Source organism: Canis lupus, chromosome 33 (genome assembly GCF_011100685.1).
Source record: "Canis lupus familiaris isolate Mischka breed German Shepherd chromosome 33, alternate assembly UU_Cfam_GSD_1.0, whole genome shotgun sequence".
NCBI lineage: Eukaryota > Metazoa > Chordata > Mammalia > Carnivora > Canidae > Canis > Canis lupus.
Window position 1 is genome coordinate 31,107,506 of NC_049254.1, and position 19,084 is coordinate 31,126,589.

The following is a 19,084-nucleotide window of genomic DNA, read 5'->3' on the forward strand; positions in this document are numbered from 1 at the left end:
AGAATGTCCCCACCCCTTGGAATCGCAGGGCCAACACCACACGCAGGGCACCAGGGACACGCACCGCAGCACCGGGCACGCGGTCTGTACGGCTCAGGCGAGGACACCGAGCTCACCACAGGCTCCTCACGCACCTGGATCCAGAGCAGCCCTGGAACACAAAATGGGAAGTGCTTCTGCAGCAGCTGCGGAAACACCCACCCTGGAGCATTTATAAGCCAGAAGTAGGTTACTCGTGTACCCTCTTTGGTTCGCAAATCCTTCACGTACAGAAGAAGGCATCTGTCCTTTTTCCTTACCTTACAAGGTTGGTTTAAGGATCAAGGGCAATCGGTTTTTGAACCAATGTTTTGGCTTTAACATGTAAAGGATTTGGTTAAAAAAATAATAAATAAATAATAAATAAAACGTAAAGGGTTTGTATTGGATTTTATAAGAAATCTGTTTTTCATATAAACAGGTCTTCCAAGACTCTTTGTGTGAGATCAACTTCAGAAAGACGGCTGCACCGTGTTTGCCCTGAGATTGAGGGACCCTGCCCACCATGCCGAACCTGGCTGAGAAGACCCAAACCGCTCACTGCGCACACAGGTGGGGCTGGGCTGTCTCCTCTGCTTAACGCTAAAAGTGGTAGTAGGTCCCCCCCGGGACTGTGGATAATGCACAAGCAGGTAATCAGGAGGTGGCTGCACAAGATCCCTCTTCCCTCCCGGCGGGGCACACTCTTCAGTGTATGTAGATCCTGTCCGACAAGGCTCCGGGCAAGTGGGTCATGATTTGCATTCGAAGCCACCAGTAGTAGTCCATGGGGTGGTAGCGGGTGTAGGGGCTGCGAGAGGTCAGAGCGTGGGTGACAGCACTGACGACGGGGGATATGTCCGTGGAGCCGCTGTTGCAGTAGGCCTGCATCCTGGCGATCTTCTCATCAAAGTACTTCCTGCCGTAGTCCTTGCGCACCACCTCGGGCAGCTCGTCCCACATCTTGTTGGCAATGGCCTGGATGCGCTCAGGGTTGTAGAGGCTGGTGGCAGCAATGAAGTTGCCGGGTTCCACCACACTGACCTTCACGCCCAGCGGGTACATCTCGTAGCGCAGGCAGTCGGAGAAGGCCTCCACCCCGAACTTGGTGATGCAGTATGGGGAGCGGGCCGGGTTGGCCATGCGGCCCAGCATGCTGCTGATGTTGACGATGCGGCCTGCACAGGAAGACAGCAAACACCTGCTCAGGACCCTCCTGGGGCCCGGCATGCTTCCAGAGGCCGGGCCGGAACCCGGGCCCCAGGCTGGACACCTGGTTCGTTACCTGCTGGGCTGGGGCCCGGCCTTCCGAACTACCCAGAGTCAGGGGGCCTTCTAATTGAATAATCAAGGACAGCCCAGGCCCATATGTCCGGATTGACCCCCCTGATTTCCCCTGACTGTGCCAGGCGAGACAGGGCAAGGGAAATGAGCAGGGCTGCATACCAGGAGGGCCCAGCATAAGAGGGGAACTGCCAGCCCCCACCAGGGCTCCAGCTGCAAGCAGGCAGGACCAGGGTTCTGAATCTGATTTCAGGGCTAGGACATGTGGACAGAGCCTCCAGCCCTGGAAGTGAGTGGTGACTTCTAGAGGCTTTCCCACCGGCCCAGCCTTGGGTAGCGGGATGGAGGTGGAGCCCATCCAAGTACGTCCAAGCACACCCGGACCTGCTGGCCCTGGGTGTGCATTCAGGAAGCTGGGGCCCAGCCCCATCCTGGGCACCGCGGGGAGGCCCCTTTTCCAACCTTGAAGTTGGAAGCCACTGAAAGGTCAGGTTTTCTTTTAAAACCCTACAGCTGCTCTCTGGGTTCATCCTCATTGCTGCACCTTTGGGAGAGATCTATGGATCATCCCCTTTCTGCCATCATTGTGTGTGTGGGGGGGAATCTAAATAAGTGACTTCTTAGCTCCCTAACACGGTTTGAGTGTTTTGTCTCTTTTCCAAATTCCTAATCTTGATTATTATTATTATTACTGTATTTTAGCTGCTACGGCAATTGTCTTATTTTGGGGTTACTATGCCACAGTAACCCATAGAACAGATGAGCCCAAGTTTACTTAACCACACCTTTATCGACAGGTGACGTACACCCACAGCTCTGTGCACAAGGTTCCCAGATCAGGTTCTAGATTAGGTTCCCAGAGTGGGATGCTGCTGTGCTTTCAGCCTTTGAGACTGCTGACCTCTTGGCTGCCCTCCTTTCTGGAACCACACGTCCCCTTCCGCCCGCCTGGCCGCGGCACCTCCACCGTCCCCAGGACCCCCGCGCAGCAGCTGACAGTCCTGCGCTCAGCCTCACTGGGGTGTGGATGTCGGCTCCGCTGGGACCTCTTTCCGTTCTAAGCAAAGCTGAAGAGGTGGGACGGGAGGACATCCCTTTCCAACTCACCTCTGGCCCTCCGGATGAGCGGGAGAAAGGCTTTTGTCATCTGCACGGTGCCCCAGAGGTTCACCTCCGCCACCTCCTTGTAGGTCTCCATGCTGGTGAATTCCACCTCCCCGAAAGTCGAGATGCCCGCGTTGTTAACCAGGCCCCACATGCCTGGACGGGATGGGACAGACCGCAGTCACCACGCAGGCCTGGCCTCACACATCACGCACCAGCCTGCAGCCCGTTCCCCTCCTCGCTTTTGTGCCTTTCCCCCAAAACCTGCCACTTGTTGTCCAAGGCTTTCGGGACTCTTTCTAGAGTCACCAAGAACAACAGGAGACAGAGAGGCCTACAGTGCTGGCTGTGACCTTCCCTTAAGTCTAAAACATCCAATTATCATCTCCACCTACCTGCACAGACTCTCGGGACCCACCTGGACCCCGCCCACCAGGGGTCCCCGGCCTGGAGCCCCCCTTCGGCTGGCTCACTCCCACTCTGCTCCACGCGGTCACATCCCGCACCCTGTGCTGCATAAGCATTCCTGCCTCTGCACCTCTGCTTGCATTCGACCAGAAGCCAGGAGAACCTCAGGAGTGCTCCAGGCCAGGCCTCCTGGTCTCCGGAGGACCAGGGAGAGGACCCAGCATCCGAGGTCACGCAGCAGTTAGAGGCTCAGCTAAGACTTGGCCTCAGGTAGAGCCCCAGTCCTGCTCCATCCGGAGACCCCCGGGCCATTACTCCTTTCTCCCATCTCCCGTCGCTGAAACACACTATCTGCCGGTTGTCACTGCTGAGCCCCGCAGCCCACGTGTATACACCTGGTCTCTGCAGGTAGAGAACACCTATCGCCCTGTGTGGTCCCGGGTGGAGCATGGCGTTGGAGCACACGTACACTGAGTACACCTGGGTTGAACGTTTCCTGTAAGACCAGGTAGGGGATAGATGGCTTCTGTGGACTCCGTGGACACCGGTGCTAGAAGGATCCCTGGAGCTTTGGCAACCACTTTACAGCCAGGGAAGCCGAGGCCCTGAAGAGGACGGCTCCAGTGCACCCAGGAAATCAGAGGCAGAGCCGGATTAGGGGAGGCAGCACCAAGGGGGCAGCCTTGTTTGCAGGGCCGTCCAGGTTCGTTTGTGGGGCGTGGGGATTGCAGGGCCTGCAGCCTCAGGGCAGAGATGTCCTCCAGCGGGTCCTCCTGCCTGCGGGAACCCGGCCCTGCTTCTCCTTCCCACTTAATCATGGAAATGAGTTTGTGTAAGTGACAGAGTAATTGGTATCTTGCTGCTTTCCTTCCGCGTTACCCAAATTAAAGCTTCAACTGACCTCTGGCGCCTTCTCCTTCAATTATGGGGAATTCAGGACATTTATTAGGGAAGGAAATTGCTGGTTAACAAAGTGTTCATGAAGCTCTCACTCCCACTCCCCACAGCAGCTGAGCTGAAGCGTCAGGCCCTCAGGTCCCCCAGTGACCTCGTGCTGATGCAGCCGCTACACCCCCCCACCCCACCCTGCAGACCTCTCCAGGGGGGCCCTCACCCCTCTCTGCTTCCCAGGAAGAGCAAGCGGCCTCCTACCACCTGCCAGGGCTGAAGCTTTCAGCCTCCGCCTCCCAAACCATTAGCCAGGGCTCATTCTTCCTTTTTTATGCAACTTCAACCCGCCTCTTGCCCCTGGCTCCATCCCTGCAACACTGGGGCACAGGAGACGCTCAAGAAATGTTTGTCAGATGAATGCATGTCTACAAACGCCGTGTCTCCAGATGCTAAAGATGGAAAGGTTTCTGCACCGGGGGGCAGTGGGGCCTGAGCGCAGCCCGAGCGGGGTTGGGGTGTGGGGGGCGCCTCCCCTGTGGTGCACCCTGCCAGGCCTGCCACCCCGCCCCGCGGCTGCACCGGCTCGCAGGCGCTTCCGTCCCTGGCAGAGGTCTAGCAGCGCCCAGCTCTGCGGAGCCGGTCCTTCGGGGCACAGTAAATCTCCACGACGTAGGGTGCGCGGGGCGGGGGGGGGGGGGGGGGGGGGCGGGCGGTGGGCCCGCTGTCCAGTCTGCCTTCTCTCCCGGGAGGGCGCTCGGGGGCCTCTCCTCCAACAGCAGGGTGGCCTGACCCGGCCCGCCTCGGGGTGGTGGTGGCAACTGGGCCAACAGGTGCTGTGTCCCGAGCACCCCCCCACCCGTTCCTCCGCAGCCTGCGCCCCCGGACATCTCTTGGGCCGCCTGCCCCGTCCCCAGCCCCTGACTGCTCACGTGCCCAGGAGGCTCTCCTTGCACCTGCCCCCGGAGCCTCCCCTCCACCCGGACACCCCTCCAGCTGAGGAGGAGAGCACCAGGCATCGGAGAGGCCCCCACGCCTGCACATCCACCACCCGGCCCCAGCTGCGCCCGCCCCTCCACCCCCAGCACCCCAGGTCTGTGCCCCAGCACTCAGGCTCCACCCTCCACACTCGGCCACCTCCCCTGGCTGGCAGAGCATTCCCCTCTCCCGGAACCCCGTCCTGGGCCACCTCCCTCCTCCCCCGCACTTGCTGTCACCACCTCGGCCCCCAGCACACCCCGTGCGCCTCCCAGCGCTGCTGGCTCTGCCCCCTCCGGATCGCCTCCGGCCCTGCGCCACCACCTGCCCTCAACAACGGGCTCCCCACCCCACCCCAGCCGGGCTCCCTCCGCCCCGGGCCGCTTCCCGAGAGGGCTGTGGAAATCCCCTGGGTTAGCCTCCCATCCACCTGGAAGGGCCCTGGGGACAAGGACGGCGTCCCGGCCGTCTGGGCGTCCCCACCACTTGGTCTGGAGTGGGCATTCAGTGGGCGCTGCCTCAGTGGGTCAGCGTCGGGGCGCCCCACCACCCCTCGCCTTCACATTTCCTCACCGCGCAAGAGGAAGAGCTTCAACTACAGCGAAAGGGGACTTTTGGCAGGACAGTGGCCAACGGGGGGCGAGACGCCCTGAGGACGGCTGCTGCAGCACCCCGCTGGCCAGGGTGCCCCTACCTTTCTCAGGGTCCTCCAGGCTCGAGCGGACGACCTCCACCACTCTCTCCACCTCCTCGCCTTTGCAGACGTTGAGCTGGATGGTCCTTAATCGATCGCTCTTCAGGCCGTCCAGCTCCTTGACCCCGTCACCTCCTTGGTCCTGGGGAGGAGAGGGGGGCCGCTGGATGCACTCCCGCCGCCTGCCTCCAGCCCGAGGACCAGGGCCGGGGCCCTGCCGAAGCCTGCGGCCCACTCACAACGACCCGTGGCCAGCCGCGGGCTCCGGGGACCCACTGGGGCTGCGCCACCGCACGTGGTTCTGTTCAATCCTAGCGCCGACAGCGTCTCAAGCCAAACCAAGTGCCAGAGACACTGGCCCCCGGCCCCTGGCCCCTCTGGCAAGAGGCTTTCTCCAAGCGGAAGTTGCAAAGTCAGTAGCTACCCGACGACGAGGCATGTGGGAATCAGACAACAGGGAGGGCAGGGGCTTGGGAATGGGGCACACACCTTCCTCTCATCCCCACCAGCCGCTGCCCGTGCGGGTGCGGGTGTAATCGGGCCTGCCACGTGCTCAGATTTGAAGCTGGCAACTAGGATTTCCCAATTTTTTAAGTGTTGGCAACTTACATTAAAAAAAAAAAAAAAGGGGGGGGATCCCTGGGTGGCGCAGCGGTTTGGCACCTGCCTTCGGCCCAGGGCGCGATCCTGGAGACCTGGGATCGAATCCCACATCGGGCTCCCGGTGCATGGAGCCTGCTTCTCCCTCTGCCTGTGTCTCTGCCTCTCTCTCTCTCTCTCTCACTGCGTGCCTATCATAAATAAATTAAAAAAAAAAAAAAAAAAACCACTGTGCAGGCCAGAGCACACCCACAGGCCACATGTGACTAGTGGGCCGCCGGCCTGTCACCTCTGTCCTAAGTCAAGGGCCCGTCACCGCCAAGATAACCAGAGGCCAGAGCAGGCTCTAATTCCAGTTGGGTCACTACCCAGGCTTTGTGCCCTCAGGTACGGCCCTTCAACAGGTGCCCAGTTTTTCCAGCTTAGAAATAAGGACATTGCCACCTGTCCTAACCTGCCCAGGTTAATGGAATAAGGAAATTATCCTTACTAAAAACTTGTGAGACTATAAAGCACGATGCAAATCCAGGTATTATGAAACCTAAGAAAGGGTCACCACTCAGCATACATCATGGTCCGGCACTGTGCTAGCACTGGAGAGGCAGAAACACCTCAGCCCCTGTCCTCAAAGAGGCGTGTTTTTGTAGATGCATAAGGGGACAGATGCATAAGGGGACAGACGCATAAGGGGGCAGATGCATAAGGGGACAGACGCATAAGGGGGCAGATGCATAAGCAAATGATGTGGGCGGTATCTGTGGCATGAAAGCTGGCAGGAGGGGGGACGCTGCCCACAAGGTGGCAGGGACAGGGCAGCCTCAGAAGGCAGTGACAGCCGAGGCCGTGGACCAGAGGTGCCCCGAGAACAGGACATTTCAGGGAGAGGTAAGGCGTCTGCGGGCGGAGCAGAGGTTGCCCAGGAGGCGGGGAGGCGGGCAGGGGTCTCCCTGGGGGCCAGTGGTGAGCGACTGGGGGGCACGAATAACACCCGGCATCGTTCACGGTGGGAGCGCCGGGCGTGCCTTTCCCGTTAGTCCCCAGCGTGGGGCAGCTTCCCTTACCCAGCTCCATCAACTCCGGGACCCACGTTTCCACGTTTCCACGCGAGGGACGAGCTACAACGCATGTGAAAGTCAGCACTCTCGGCTGTAGTGTAACGACAGGGACGGTGGTAGCGGCGTAGGGACAGTCGCGCAGCCGGCAGGGGACGGCAAGAGCTGCCCAGGGCCCAGGCAGAGGGAAAGGCTGCTCCCGGCTCCAGGGCTGGCACGGGAGGAGGAAGACAGGACGTCGGCGTGTGTCAGCCTCGTGAGTGCTCTGAGCCGGGGACCCGACCCCAGGAGCGGACGTCGTCGCGTCAGGTCAGTGGGACACGGAGAGAGAACGCGAGGGGACCGCGGCAGGTGCAGCCGAAGGTGCTGCGGACAGTCACGCGGAGAGCGCGTTGGGGGGCACGGGAGGGAGGGAGCAGACCAGTCCCACTGCCCCGCACAACAGAAGCCTCCCCTCCAGGTCTGCGGCCTCCCTGCTCCAGGGCCTCCGTCCCCGTCGTCCTGTCCTGCTGCTCAGGGACAAGCTCTCAGTCCTGCTGTTGGGGCCTAGGCAGCTGGTTCACCCATAAAACCACTTCCTTCATTATCCCTTTAACTTTCACCTGTAAGCTCTTTTTTCTACCCTGGATGAGACTGTGGGCACTTGTTGCCGTGTTTCCACACATTCTCAGACAACAGAGAGTCTCTTTGTTTGACCTAAAGAGTCCACGTCAGGCCACTGATCAAGTAACTCCAGCCCAGCCTGCTCTCACAACCCGAACCCTCAAACTTGTATCAATCTAAAGGCTGCCCTGGCCCAGGCCTGAGGGACAGCGGGAAGCCCATGGGACGCCGGGGTCAGGGTGGGGGTGCAGTGGTGAGGACTGTCTCCCTATTTTCTAGCTCCTCCTCCTCTGTTCCTTAATCTGTATTTTTTTTTTTTTTAATTCATGAGACAGAGAGAGAGAGAGGCAGAGACACAGGCAGAGGGAGAAGCAGGCTCCCTTCAGGGGGCCCAACGTGGGACTCGATCTCAGGACCCCGGGATCACACCCCGGGCCCAAGGCAGACACTCAACCACTGAGCCACCCGGGGATCCCCCCGCGCAGCTCTCTTTGCTCCACTTTCAGATGAGCCATTCCAGCCTCATTTCTGGGCCTCTAGACTTCTTTAAGGAAATATTAGCATATTAGCTTACCATTCCGTAGCTTCGGATGCCAGGGCATAAATGGTAAGCTAACAGATTTTTTTTTCTTTTAGGTTTTTATTTTTTTTATTTTTATTTTTTTAATAATTTTTTTAAGATTTTATTTATTTATTCATGAGACAGAGACAGAGACAGAGACAGAGAGGCAGAGACACAGAGGGAGAAGCAGGCTCCATGCGGGAAGCCCGACGTGGGACTCGATCCCGGGTCTCCAGGATCAGGCCCTGGGCTGAAGCGGCACTAAACCGCTGCGCCATCTGGGCTGCCCTAGGTTTTTATTTTAATTCCTATGAGTTAACGTACAGGGCTCCATTAGTTTCAAGTTAAGGAGAGTCTGTTTTTCCAAGTGGTTTTCTTGAAGGACCTCATTTCACCCAAGACCAGAGGGAAACAGCACAGCTAACAACTCTGCCCAACCTCTCAAGCCTCTTCCACCTCCGTCTCGTACCATATTGAGGCAGGTGATGGACTAAACCTGGCAGAAAGGGTTTAGGACTCTCGGCAGGCCCTGGTAGGTGGCCTAGCACCCCGACGCAGGAGGGAGGACACTGAGCACGTTAAGCGTGAGCATCTATCACATGTACAAGAAACACGGAAGAGGAGCAAGCCTGGGCCACGGTAATAGTCACAGGATGAGCAGCAGGAGCAGCTGGCAAGGGAGCCGAAGGAAAACCAAGACGGGGCGCCCGAAAGTCACGACTCAAAGTGTAACACACAGGCTAGCTTGTTTGGTTAAAGCTGCTGATACGGTCAGTATTAATATGGTCTGAGAAGTGGCCAACGGATCTAGCAAAATGGGGGCCACCGGCATCCTTGATAAAAGCCGTGTCAGAGGCACCCTGGGCCCCTCTGGGGCTGGCCCTGCCTCCTTTTCCCAGCTGGTCTCCTCTTACTCCATGAGGGCTCTGGGCTTCAGCTTCCTCAAACTACCGATGCTGTCTAAATATGCTGCCACCATCCATCACGGGGAACTCCGTTTGTCCTTCCAGATGGCAATGAGATGCCACGTTGGCCCATCAAGCCTTCCCTTGCACCCACAGAGAGGCAATCTGTCCCCTCTATGATATAAGATCTGTCCCCCAACTCCATTCTCACCTCACACCACCACCCCCCTCACTGCGGCCACAGAGGCCTCCTGCTGTTGTCTAGCACAAAAGCACACACCCTGGGACCCCTGGGGGGCTCAGCGGCTGAGCACCTGCCTTTGGCCCAGGGCGTGATCCTGGAGACCCGGGATCCAGTCCCACGTTGGGCTTCCTGCATGGAGCCTGCTTCTCTCTCTGCCTGTGTCTCTCATGAATAAATAAATAAAATCTTTAAAAAAAAAGAAAAAAAGCACACACTTTCCTTTGGGGCTTTGACTTGGCTGCCCTTCTTACCCCTCCTATCCACAAGACTTGCTCCCTTACTCCTTCCAATGTCACTTTCCAGGTAAGATCTTTCTTTCTTCTCTAAAACCAAAGACCCCCTATAGCCTCACCATCCCATAGGAAAGCAATTAACTTATTTATCTACCTCCCTGTGTGTCTCCTCTCCCCCATGTAAGCTCCACAAGGGCAAGAACTTTTCACTGAATTGGTACATGCTGTACCTCCAAAGGAGAACATTGTTGGCTCTTGTAGGTACTCAATAGGTATTTGATGAATGAAAGAACAAAGAACAGAGTGGTGGGGCCCAAAGCCCAATCCCTATGGGTTGAAAAGAAAACAGGAAGTAAATAGGTGAAAATACCTAATAAAACAATCGGGGGGGGGGGGGCAGAAAAATGCACACGGGATGTGAGGTTGTCAGTGAGTGCAGACGATCCAGTAGAGAGTGAGCAGTTATTGATGTAGGAGAATAGAGACATCTGCTGGAGCCAAGTCCTGGCGTTGGCCCAAGGCACTGCGATCTGAAGCACAAGAGGAGGAAGCAGGCTGAGTTTTGGGTACAGATGTAGCCAGAATCCACCATGTGGCCTAATATGGCAGATGCAGGCTGGAAGATTTATCCATGGCCTCCAGTGGCTCTGACTCTCCGATCTGCATAATTAATTCAAACCCCTATTGACTTCCTAGCTTTTGACCAGAAAATACACACCCTGACACAAAAATAGCTAACAAGCAGCACCAACAGACATAATCTGGCAGTGACCTCGTCTGGTATTTTGAAGAAAACACCAGGGCAGCCCAGGTGGCTCAGCGGTTTAGCGCCGCCTTCAGCCCAGGGCGTGATCCTGGAGACCTGGGATTGAGTCCCACGTCGGGCTCCCTGCATGGAGCCCACTGCTCCCTCTGCCTGTGTCTCTGCTTCTCTCTCTGTATCTCTCATGAATAAATAAATAAAATCTTACAAAAAAGAAAAGAAAACACCAGTCTCTACAGGAGAATCCGCACTAGAGGCTGGCAGGACTTGGGCGCACCCAGTCCAACCCCCTAATTCTAAGTAAAGGCGGGGATGGGAAGCATTTGCCTAGTCCCTGGGCTCGCGGCTGATCCGGGACTAGAATCCAAGGCTCTGACTCTCTCTCTCTATCAAAGGCTTCTCCGCAGCCCTGGGCAGCCTCTGCCCCCCACTGTGGTCAGGATGGAGCCCCTGCATCACCGGACAAGCCAGCAGGACCGCACAGGCGGCATGAAACACTCTGTGGCATCGCAGCGCCTGCCCGGACCTGCTGCAGCAGGCCCACGTTATGCAGAGAACCCAGCTCCCAGCCTGCCCCACCCATCACCCGGGAATCCACCCCAAAGCAGGTTGTTGCATGCACGGTCAGGGGGAGTAAGCACTGGGATGGCTTTGGGGAGCAGCAGTTTGACGGATCTGAATGAAACCTAAAACCTGCACACCTTTCTACCCAATATTTTCACACCTAGAAAATTTTCCTAAGGATTACTAAGGAAAGCAGGCAAAGATAGGAGTAAGACTGTTCACCGTGGCTTTGATTATAATAGTAAAAGTCACAAATAACGTGCACACATACATTTTAGCTACCTTGGGGCAAGAGACTGCAGTAAAAAGACTTCACTTTTTTATACCACCTACTTCTGTGTGGTTTGAATCTATTAGAAATATGTATCATTTTCATAATTCCAAAGAAGGAAAAAATTAACAGGACAAATAAATCCTCTCTGATCTGAAAATATGTTCAAATCATGGCAATGCAAATGACTATTATTTTTATTTGTTTTTAATTGTTGAAATTTTTGCATTGAACAGACATTGTTTTTAGAGATATTAAGCTTAGTATAAAAATAATTCCTTCTCTGGATTCTTACTGCATGCACTCACAACAGAAGAAATATAAATTCAAATTGCATTGGGATACATTTCTCACCTATCAGATTAGCAAAAATCAAAAGCTTAAAATACACCGCTGGTGAAATTATGTGGAAACAGGGATCCCTGGGTGGTGCAGCAGTTTGGCCCCTGCCTTTGGCCCAGGGCGCGATCCTGGAGACCCGGGATCGAATCCCACGTCGGGCTCCCGGTGCATGGAGCCTGCTTCTCCCTCTGCCTGTGTCTCTGCCTCTCTCTCTCTCTCTCTCTCTCTCTCTCTGTGTGTGTGACTATCATAAATAAATAAAAATTTAAAAAAAAAAGAAATTATGTGGAAACAGATACTCTCATATATTACTGGTGGGAAGGTAAAATTACAGAGCCCCTATGATGAAAAATGTGGGGATATCTTTAAAAATCATGACATAGGGATCCCTGGGTGGCACAGCGGTTTGGCGCCTGCCTTTGGCTCAGGGCGCGATCCTGGAGACCCAGGATCGAATCCCACATCGGGCTCCCGGTGCATGGAGCCTGCTTCTCCCTCTGCCTGCTTCTCCCTCTGCCTGTGTCTCTGCCTCTCTCTCTCTCTCTCTCTCTCTCTATCGTAAATAAATAAAAAAAAATTTAAAAAAAATTAAAAAAAAAATCATGACATATTTTATTAACCCTTGATATAAGAGTAATCTCACTTCTAAGAATTTACCCTTAAGATAAACTCCGAGCAATACAAAAATAAATACACACAAGGTAATCCATTGTGGCATTACGTATAATTGTAAAACACTGAAAATTACCCTAAACGTTATCTCCTATATCCTAAATATAGGAGACTGGTGGCATAAGCTATGGTCTAACCACACAATGGAGCACAATGATGCTGTTTAAAAAAAACGAGGAAGTCTCTATGTACTTACAGGGAGTGATTTCCAAGATATCGTAAAGCCTTTTTTTAAAAAGCTCAAAAGAGTCCATGCAGGATACAAACACTTGTGCGGGGAGGGGAAAACGAAAGAATGGAGGGGAAAGAATGGAGTGGGAGAGTAAGACTACTTTGTACCTTTTAATGTAATTTGACGTTAGAGCCTTCTTAAGGTTTTACATGTTCCAAAATCAACGAGAATGAAGGGAACAAAATCTAAACAAATAAATGAATCAAACTGTATTTCAAATGAATAAAATAATGACAAAGAAAATTAAAAATTAATCCAAGTAACATTCATTCACTTATTCCTTCATAATGAAGATCCTAATAGTTCCCATTATGGCTCTACCATCGTTTATTCTGCGATTCCTCCATTGCTGGTCATTTAGGTTATTCCCAATTTTTTTTTTAAGATTTTATTTATTTATTCATGAGAGACAGAGAGAGAGAGGCAGAGACACAGGCAGAGAGAGCAGCAGGCTCCATGCAGGGAGCTCGATGTAGGACTCGATCCCGGGTCTCCAGGATCACACCCTGAGCCAAAGGCAGATGCTCAACCACTGAACCACCCACCCAGGCGTCCCATATTCCCAATTTTTTTACTATTACAAATAGTATTTCGACCATGATTGAAATACTATAAATACTATAAATCTCTGGCTGTATTTCTGATTGTTTCTTTATGACTATTTCTTGGATATTGTCCAGATAACTTTTAAACACAGTACTTTGGGTACTGGCAGTCAATACATAAAAAACACTTTACAGAAAGCTTAAAGCTCTACTCTAATAGATCTCCTTTCAGGACAACCTCCCGTAGGAGCAGATGACAGGTCTCTGGCTGCCTCATCTTTAGATCCACTACAGCATGAATGTCATGCTGAGGCCACACTGGCCTGGGTTGCTCTCAGCCAGCAGAGCACGCAGACACACTGGGCCATTCCTGCCCCAGGCAGGTCTTCTCTAGCAGGTAAGCTTTGCCTCAGGATGCCCCATCGTCCCAAAAGAGCCTCTCAGATGAACCAAAGTGAGAACTCCGCCTACCTAATCCTCCTTCCTCCCTACTGCTTTTCACAGAATGCCACTGCAATTAATTAATTTTTTTAAATTATCTATCTATCTATCTATCTATCTATCTATCTATCTATCTATTTATTTATTTATTTATTTATTTATTTATTTATTTATTTTAGTTTTTACTTATTCAACTAACCTCTATACCCAGAGTGGGCTCAAACCCATGACCCTGAGACCACAAGTCACATGTTCTTCACGGAGCCAGCCAGGCACCCCAGGTCCTGCCTCTTCCTGCCCTCTTCCCCTTTAGCCATTACAGGCACTTCCCGAATCAATCTCTTGCGCATCCTAGCCTATTTTGACATCTGCTTGTTGGAGTAACCAAGCTAACACAACTTAGTACGTCCGCGTTTGCAATTGACTATAGTGATTCTGAAGCAATGGAGTCTGCATTGTAGGATCAACCTAATGAGTGAGTGGATTGATAGCGCTGGGTCCCAAGAGCAGGAAAAGGAAGAAACCAACGTGGAATGAGGGAAGCGAGGAAGAGTGCTACTGTGCTGAACTGGAATTGGAGGTCAGTGTAACCTCATGGATTATATGTGTGTGCATGTGCGTGGGGGGTTTACAGGCCCCCAAAAATAAAACACTTAGAAGAAAACAGGACAAAAGCATCACAACCTTGGATTTAGCAATGATTTCTTGGACATGACATCAAAGGCACAGGTAACAAAAGAAAAAAATGGACAAACTGGACTTCATAAAAATTTTAAAATTTTGTTCATCAAGAGACAATACCCATGGAGTAAAAAAAAAAAAAAAAATTCATAGAATGGGAGAAAATATTTGCAAATCATATACCGGATAAGGAATTAATATTCAGAATATCTAAGTCCTAAAACTCAATAACCACAAATTAACAATCCAGCTTAAAACTGGGTGAAGAAAAAAGAAAACCAAAAAAAAAAAAAAAAACTGGGCGAAGAACTTGAATAGAGACTTCTCCAAACTTTGAAGATACATGCATGGTCAATAAGCACATAAAAGACGCTCCGCATCACTAATCATTAGGGAAATGCAAGTCAAAACTACAATGAGATACCGCCTCACAGGCATTTCAGATCGCTACCACACACGCAGCGACGGAAAAAGGAATATTGGTGAGGATGTGGAAAAACTGGGACTCTTGTACACTGTTGGTGAGAATGGAAAAATGACGCAGCCACTGTGGAAAACGGTACGGTGGTTCCTTGGTTAAAAATAGAATTACCGGGTGACCTAGCAATCGTACTTCTGGCTCTCCGGTGAGAAGAGCCGAGAGCTGGGTCTCAGACATGCCTGTACACTGGTGTTCAAAGTGCCACTATTCATAGTAGCTAAAACTTAGAAGCAACCCAAGTTTCCAACGACATATGAAGGAAGCAAAATGTGATATACATACATGTCATGGAATTTAGCCTTAAAAAGGAAAAATAGTCTGTAATGTGCGACAACATGGACAAACTTCGAGGACATTATGCTAAGTGAAATAAGCCAGTCAACAAAAAGACAAATACTGTAAAACTCTACTTTTCTGGGATACTTAGCATAGACAGATGCATAAAGACAGAAATTGTAATGGTGGTGGCCAGGGGGGCGGGCAGAGGGGGAAACGGACAGTTATTGTTATTGGGTATAGATTTTTCAGGTTTACAGGGTGAAAAGTGTTATGGGAACGGATGGGAGTAATGGTCGAACAACATACGACAACGTGAATGTATTTAATGCCACTGAGTGACACACTTAAGAATGGTTAAGACGGCAGGGGCTCCTGGGTGGCTCAATTGGTTAAGTGTCTGACTCTTGATTTCAGCTCAGGTCACGATCTCAGGGTCAAGAGAAGGTCTCCCTCCACCCTTCCGCACCCCACAGTCTCTCTCTTAAAAAAAAAAAAAAAGGTTAAGGCAAATTTCATGTTATGTGTATTTTACTATAATTTTTAAGACCCTACAATAACAAAGACGAGCATCTCTTACCTTCATCAAGCAGCCGGCAAACACAAGGAAGCCTTTCGAGTGCAGATGCTTGGCCAAGGAGAACCCGAATCCCGAGTCGCAGCCTGTGACCAGGACAGCTTTGCTGCCAACCTGTTTTAGAAGGTGAGACCCCACGTTAGGAACCGAGGATCCCAAGCACAGCGACCAAGCATCCTCGGGGCAGTAACGATTACTCGGCAGCCTGCCTCTAGGTTAGAGAGGCACTGCGGGAGGGCGGAGAAGGCTGGCAGCCAGAATCAGGAGGCCAGGCTCCAAGCCAGGTGCTGCCACCCGGGGAAAGAGCTACGTGGGGCGTCACTCCCCACTCCTGGACCTCGGTGTCCTCCTCCGCAATCCCCATGATCACCTCCCTTGTCACACGGCATTTGTCCTTTTCTACCACGTGCAAGGCACAGTGCACGCGTTTAATACCCACCGCGAGGCCCACAGTGAGCGGGACTCTTACACCCCGTTACCATGTTAGCGGGGAAACCGATTTCCTGCAAGCCCTGAGGAGTCGGGCAGTGGTGGAGCTGGGGCTCAAACCCAGGCCGGGGCTCCAGAGCCTCCCCCCTGAACCCCCAACCTTGCAGCCCTTCGGAGGGCGACCGGGCCCAGGTTTGGGCCCCGGTTAGGGCCGAGGTTAGGGCCGCAGTGGGCCGGGGTCCAGGCGGCTGGGCTGCACTCACCGGCCTCACCTCATTGGAGAAAGCACGCCGGCTGCCGGGGAGCAAGGGGGCGCCGCGACCCAGGGGCTCAGGCCTGCAGGAGAGAAGGAAGCAGTGAGCAAAGGCCAGGCTCGCACGGGGCCTCGGTCCAGGGCAGGCAGATGGGAGCACCCTCAGCCACCAGGGCACACTCACCACCCCGCGCCCCGAGGACAGCCACCACACTGCTGAGGAAAGAAGCCCTCCAGCGGGGCTGCCAGGCCGGGACCCAGGGATCCCCCAGAAGTACAGCGAGGTCCACAAACGTTCTGCAAACGCAGCATCCTCACCCCTAGGTCTCATGGTGCTTCCTGACAGTTCCTTATTTTGAAAAGATTTTATTTATTTGAGAGAAAGCACGAGCAGGGGGGGAGGGGGGAGGCAGAGGGAGAGGGAGACGAAGACTCCGTGAGCAGGGAGCCCAACGCAGGGCCCCATCCCAGGCCCTGAGATTGTGGCCTGAGCCGAAGGCAGGTGCTTGACTGACTGAGCCACCCGGGCGCCCCTGGGAGTTTTTCATTAAATGTTTATTTTGAAATGACTGTAGATTTAAATGCAGTTAAGAAATAACACAGGAGGATGCCCTGCAACCTTTTACCCAATTTCCCCCAATGGTAACATTTTGCAAAACTATGGCCCCATATCACAATCAGGATATGGACACAGATGCAGGGAAAATCTAGAACATTTCCATCACCACAGGGATCCCGCGTGTTACCCTTTACAGCCGCACCTACTTCCGTGCCACCACACACCCTCTTTAACCTCGAATCTGTTCTCCATCTCTATCATTTTGTCATTTCAAGAATGTTATATAAATAGAGTCACACAGTATATGACCTTTTCAGATTGCTTTTTTTTTTTCACCCAACACATTTCTCTGGAGATTCATCCAAATTGTTGCAGGGATCAATAATTTGTTCTTTTTTTTATTGCTGGACTGTATTCCATGGCACGAGGATACCACAGTTTAACTAACTACTCAACTGTTTTTGTTTTTGTTTTTAAGTAGGCTCCACGCCCAAATGTGGGGCTTGAACTCACAGCCCCGAGACCCCAAGTCCCACGCTCTACTGACTGAGCCAGGTCAGGTGTCCCTAACCACTCAACTATTGAAGGGCATCTGCGTTGTTTCCAGTTGGGATCATGACAAATAAAGCTGCTATGAACATTCCTGTACAAGTTTTTGTGCAAATCTGTGTTTCTCTTGAGTAAATGCCCATGGGAACAGTCACCGGGTCATACAGTAGATGCAGATTTAGTTTTTAAGAAACCGTCAGACTAAAAAAAAAAAGAAAAAAAAAAAAAGAAACCGTCAGACTGCCTTCCAGAAAATGTAAAGGTTTTGTTTCTTTTAAATTTTTTATTTTTATTTTTGGCTTTTTCTTTTAAAAATTTTAAAGAGGGATCCCTGGGTGGCGCAGCGGTTTGGCGCCTGCCTTTGGCCCAGGGCGCGATCCTGGAGACCCGGGATCGAATCCCACGTCGGGCTCCCGGTGCATGGAGCCTGCTTCTCCCTCTGCCTGTGTCTCTGCGCCTCTCTCTCTCTGTGACTATCATAAATAAATAAAAATTAAAAAAAAAAAAAAGACTGAGATAAAAATTTTAAAGATATTTTACCTATTTATTTGACAGAGAGATGGGGAGAGATCAAGCAGGGGGAGCGGCAGACAGAGGGAGAGGGAGAAGCAGACTCCCTACTGAGCAGAGAGCCCGATGCAGGGCTCGATCCCAGGACTCTGAGATCATGACCTGAGCCAAAGGCAGATGCTTAACTGACTGAGCCACCCAGGGACCCCCAAAACATAAAGTTTTTTAAATGTTCATAAAGATGTGTTATCCAGGGCAGCCCAGGTGGCTCAGCAGTTTAGCCCCACCTTCGGCCCAGAGCGTGATCCTGGAGACCCTGGATCAAGTCCCACGTCAGGCTCCCTGCATGGAGCCTGCTTCTCCCTCTGCCTCTCTCTCTCTCTCTCTCTCTCTGTGTGTCTCTTATGAATAAATAAAATCTTTTTTTAAAAAAAAGATGTATTATCCAACATTCTTAAAGAACAATGGGCTCACGAGACGGAAACAAGGGTCCTAGGAAAGTCTACCAAGGTAAACTCCTGTCCTTTGAATTGCCACAGAAGAATCTCTTTGGATTTTAAGTCCTGGTGCATGGTGGTCTCAGATGAGAGCAGAATGGTGTGGTTAGTACACCCAAAGGTAGTGAAATGACTTCATCCAAAGAGAATCGCTGTTTTCCCAAGACCCCTGGGAAGAAACAAGGTGACTCTTCTGGGCCAGATTAGATGTGTTCTTTCCCCGGCTGCCAGTCCCCTTTGTACTACTTGATACTTTAAAAAGTTAACAGAGGGAACCCCTGGGTGGCTCAGCGGTTTGGCGCCTGCCTTTGGCCCAGGGCGTGGTCCTGGAGTCCCCGGATCGAGTCCCACATCGGGTTCCTGGCATGGAGCCTGCTTCTCTCTCTGCCTCTCTCTCTCTCTATCTCTCTATGTCTATCATGAATAAATAAAATCTTTTAAAAAATTAAAAAATAAACAATAAATAAAAAGTTAACAGGTTACAGCAAGAGAAATAATTTATTTCAAACTGACTTGCCAGATTTTTTCTAACCTACCCATTAACCCATTGTCAAATACATTCAGGTCCAAACTTGACTCTCTGTGGGTGTACTCGCTAGGGCAGGCTCTGCTGCTCAAACCCAGCAGCCAATGGCCACTTGCTCCTCTCTAGAGAGCACAGAGACAGAGCTCCAGCCCTCCACACCCAACCTCCACGTGGCCAGACTGTACCTTCTCGGCCCCATCCAACTGCACTTGTAGGTCAGGGCCACAGCCAGTGAGCTCTTCTCTGAATGTGGCTGCTACCCCTTTGGGATTCCTCCCCTCAGAGAACCTACGGACTCTCCGGAGCTGAACGTGCACCACCTGCGAGGCTAGCGCAGCTGCTG

The 19,084-nt window shown here is 52.4% G+C and overlaps 1 protein-coding gene across 12 annotated transcripts in view; it reads right to left on the minus strand.

The window, feature by feature from the left end:
- Window positions 1-410: 410 nt before the first annotated feature.
- Window positions 411-19,084, minus strand: part of BDH1 (3-hydroxybutyrate dehydrogenase 1) — a 29,888-nt gene continuing 11,214 nt past the window's right edge. For 7 of the 12 annotated variants that reach the window (XM_038583217.1, XM_038583216.1, XM_038583219.1 and 4 more), the window contains 5 exons: window positions 16,111-16,183; window positions 15,422-15,532; window positions 5,375-5,516; window positions 2,410-2,562; window positions 411-1,196 (listed from right to left, as the gene is read on the minus strand). In XM_038583217.1, coding sequence (XP_038439145.1) covers window positions 727-1,196; window positions 2,410-2,562; window positions 5,375-5,516; window positions 15,422-15,532; window positions 16,111-16,183 — 949 coding nt within the window. In that variant the 3' untranslated portion in view covers window positions 411-726. Of the gene's footprint in view, window positions 1,197-2,409; window positions 2,563-5,374; window positions 5,517-9,463; window positions 10,104-15,421; window positions 15,533-16,110; window positions 16,184-16,284; window positions 16,450-19,084 lie in introns of those variants that run through there. The other 5 variants (XM_038583215.1, XM_038583214.1, XM_038583211.1 and 2 more) reach the window with 5 other exon arrangements.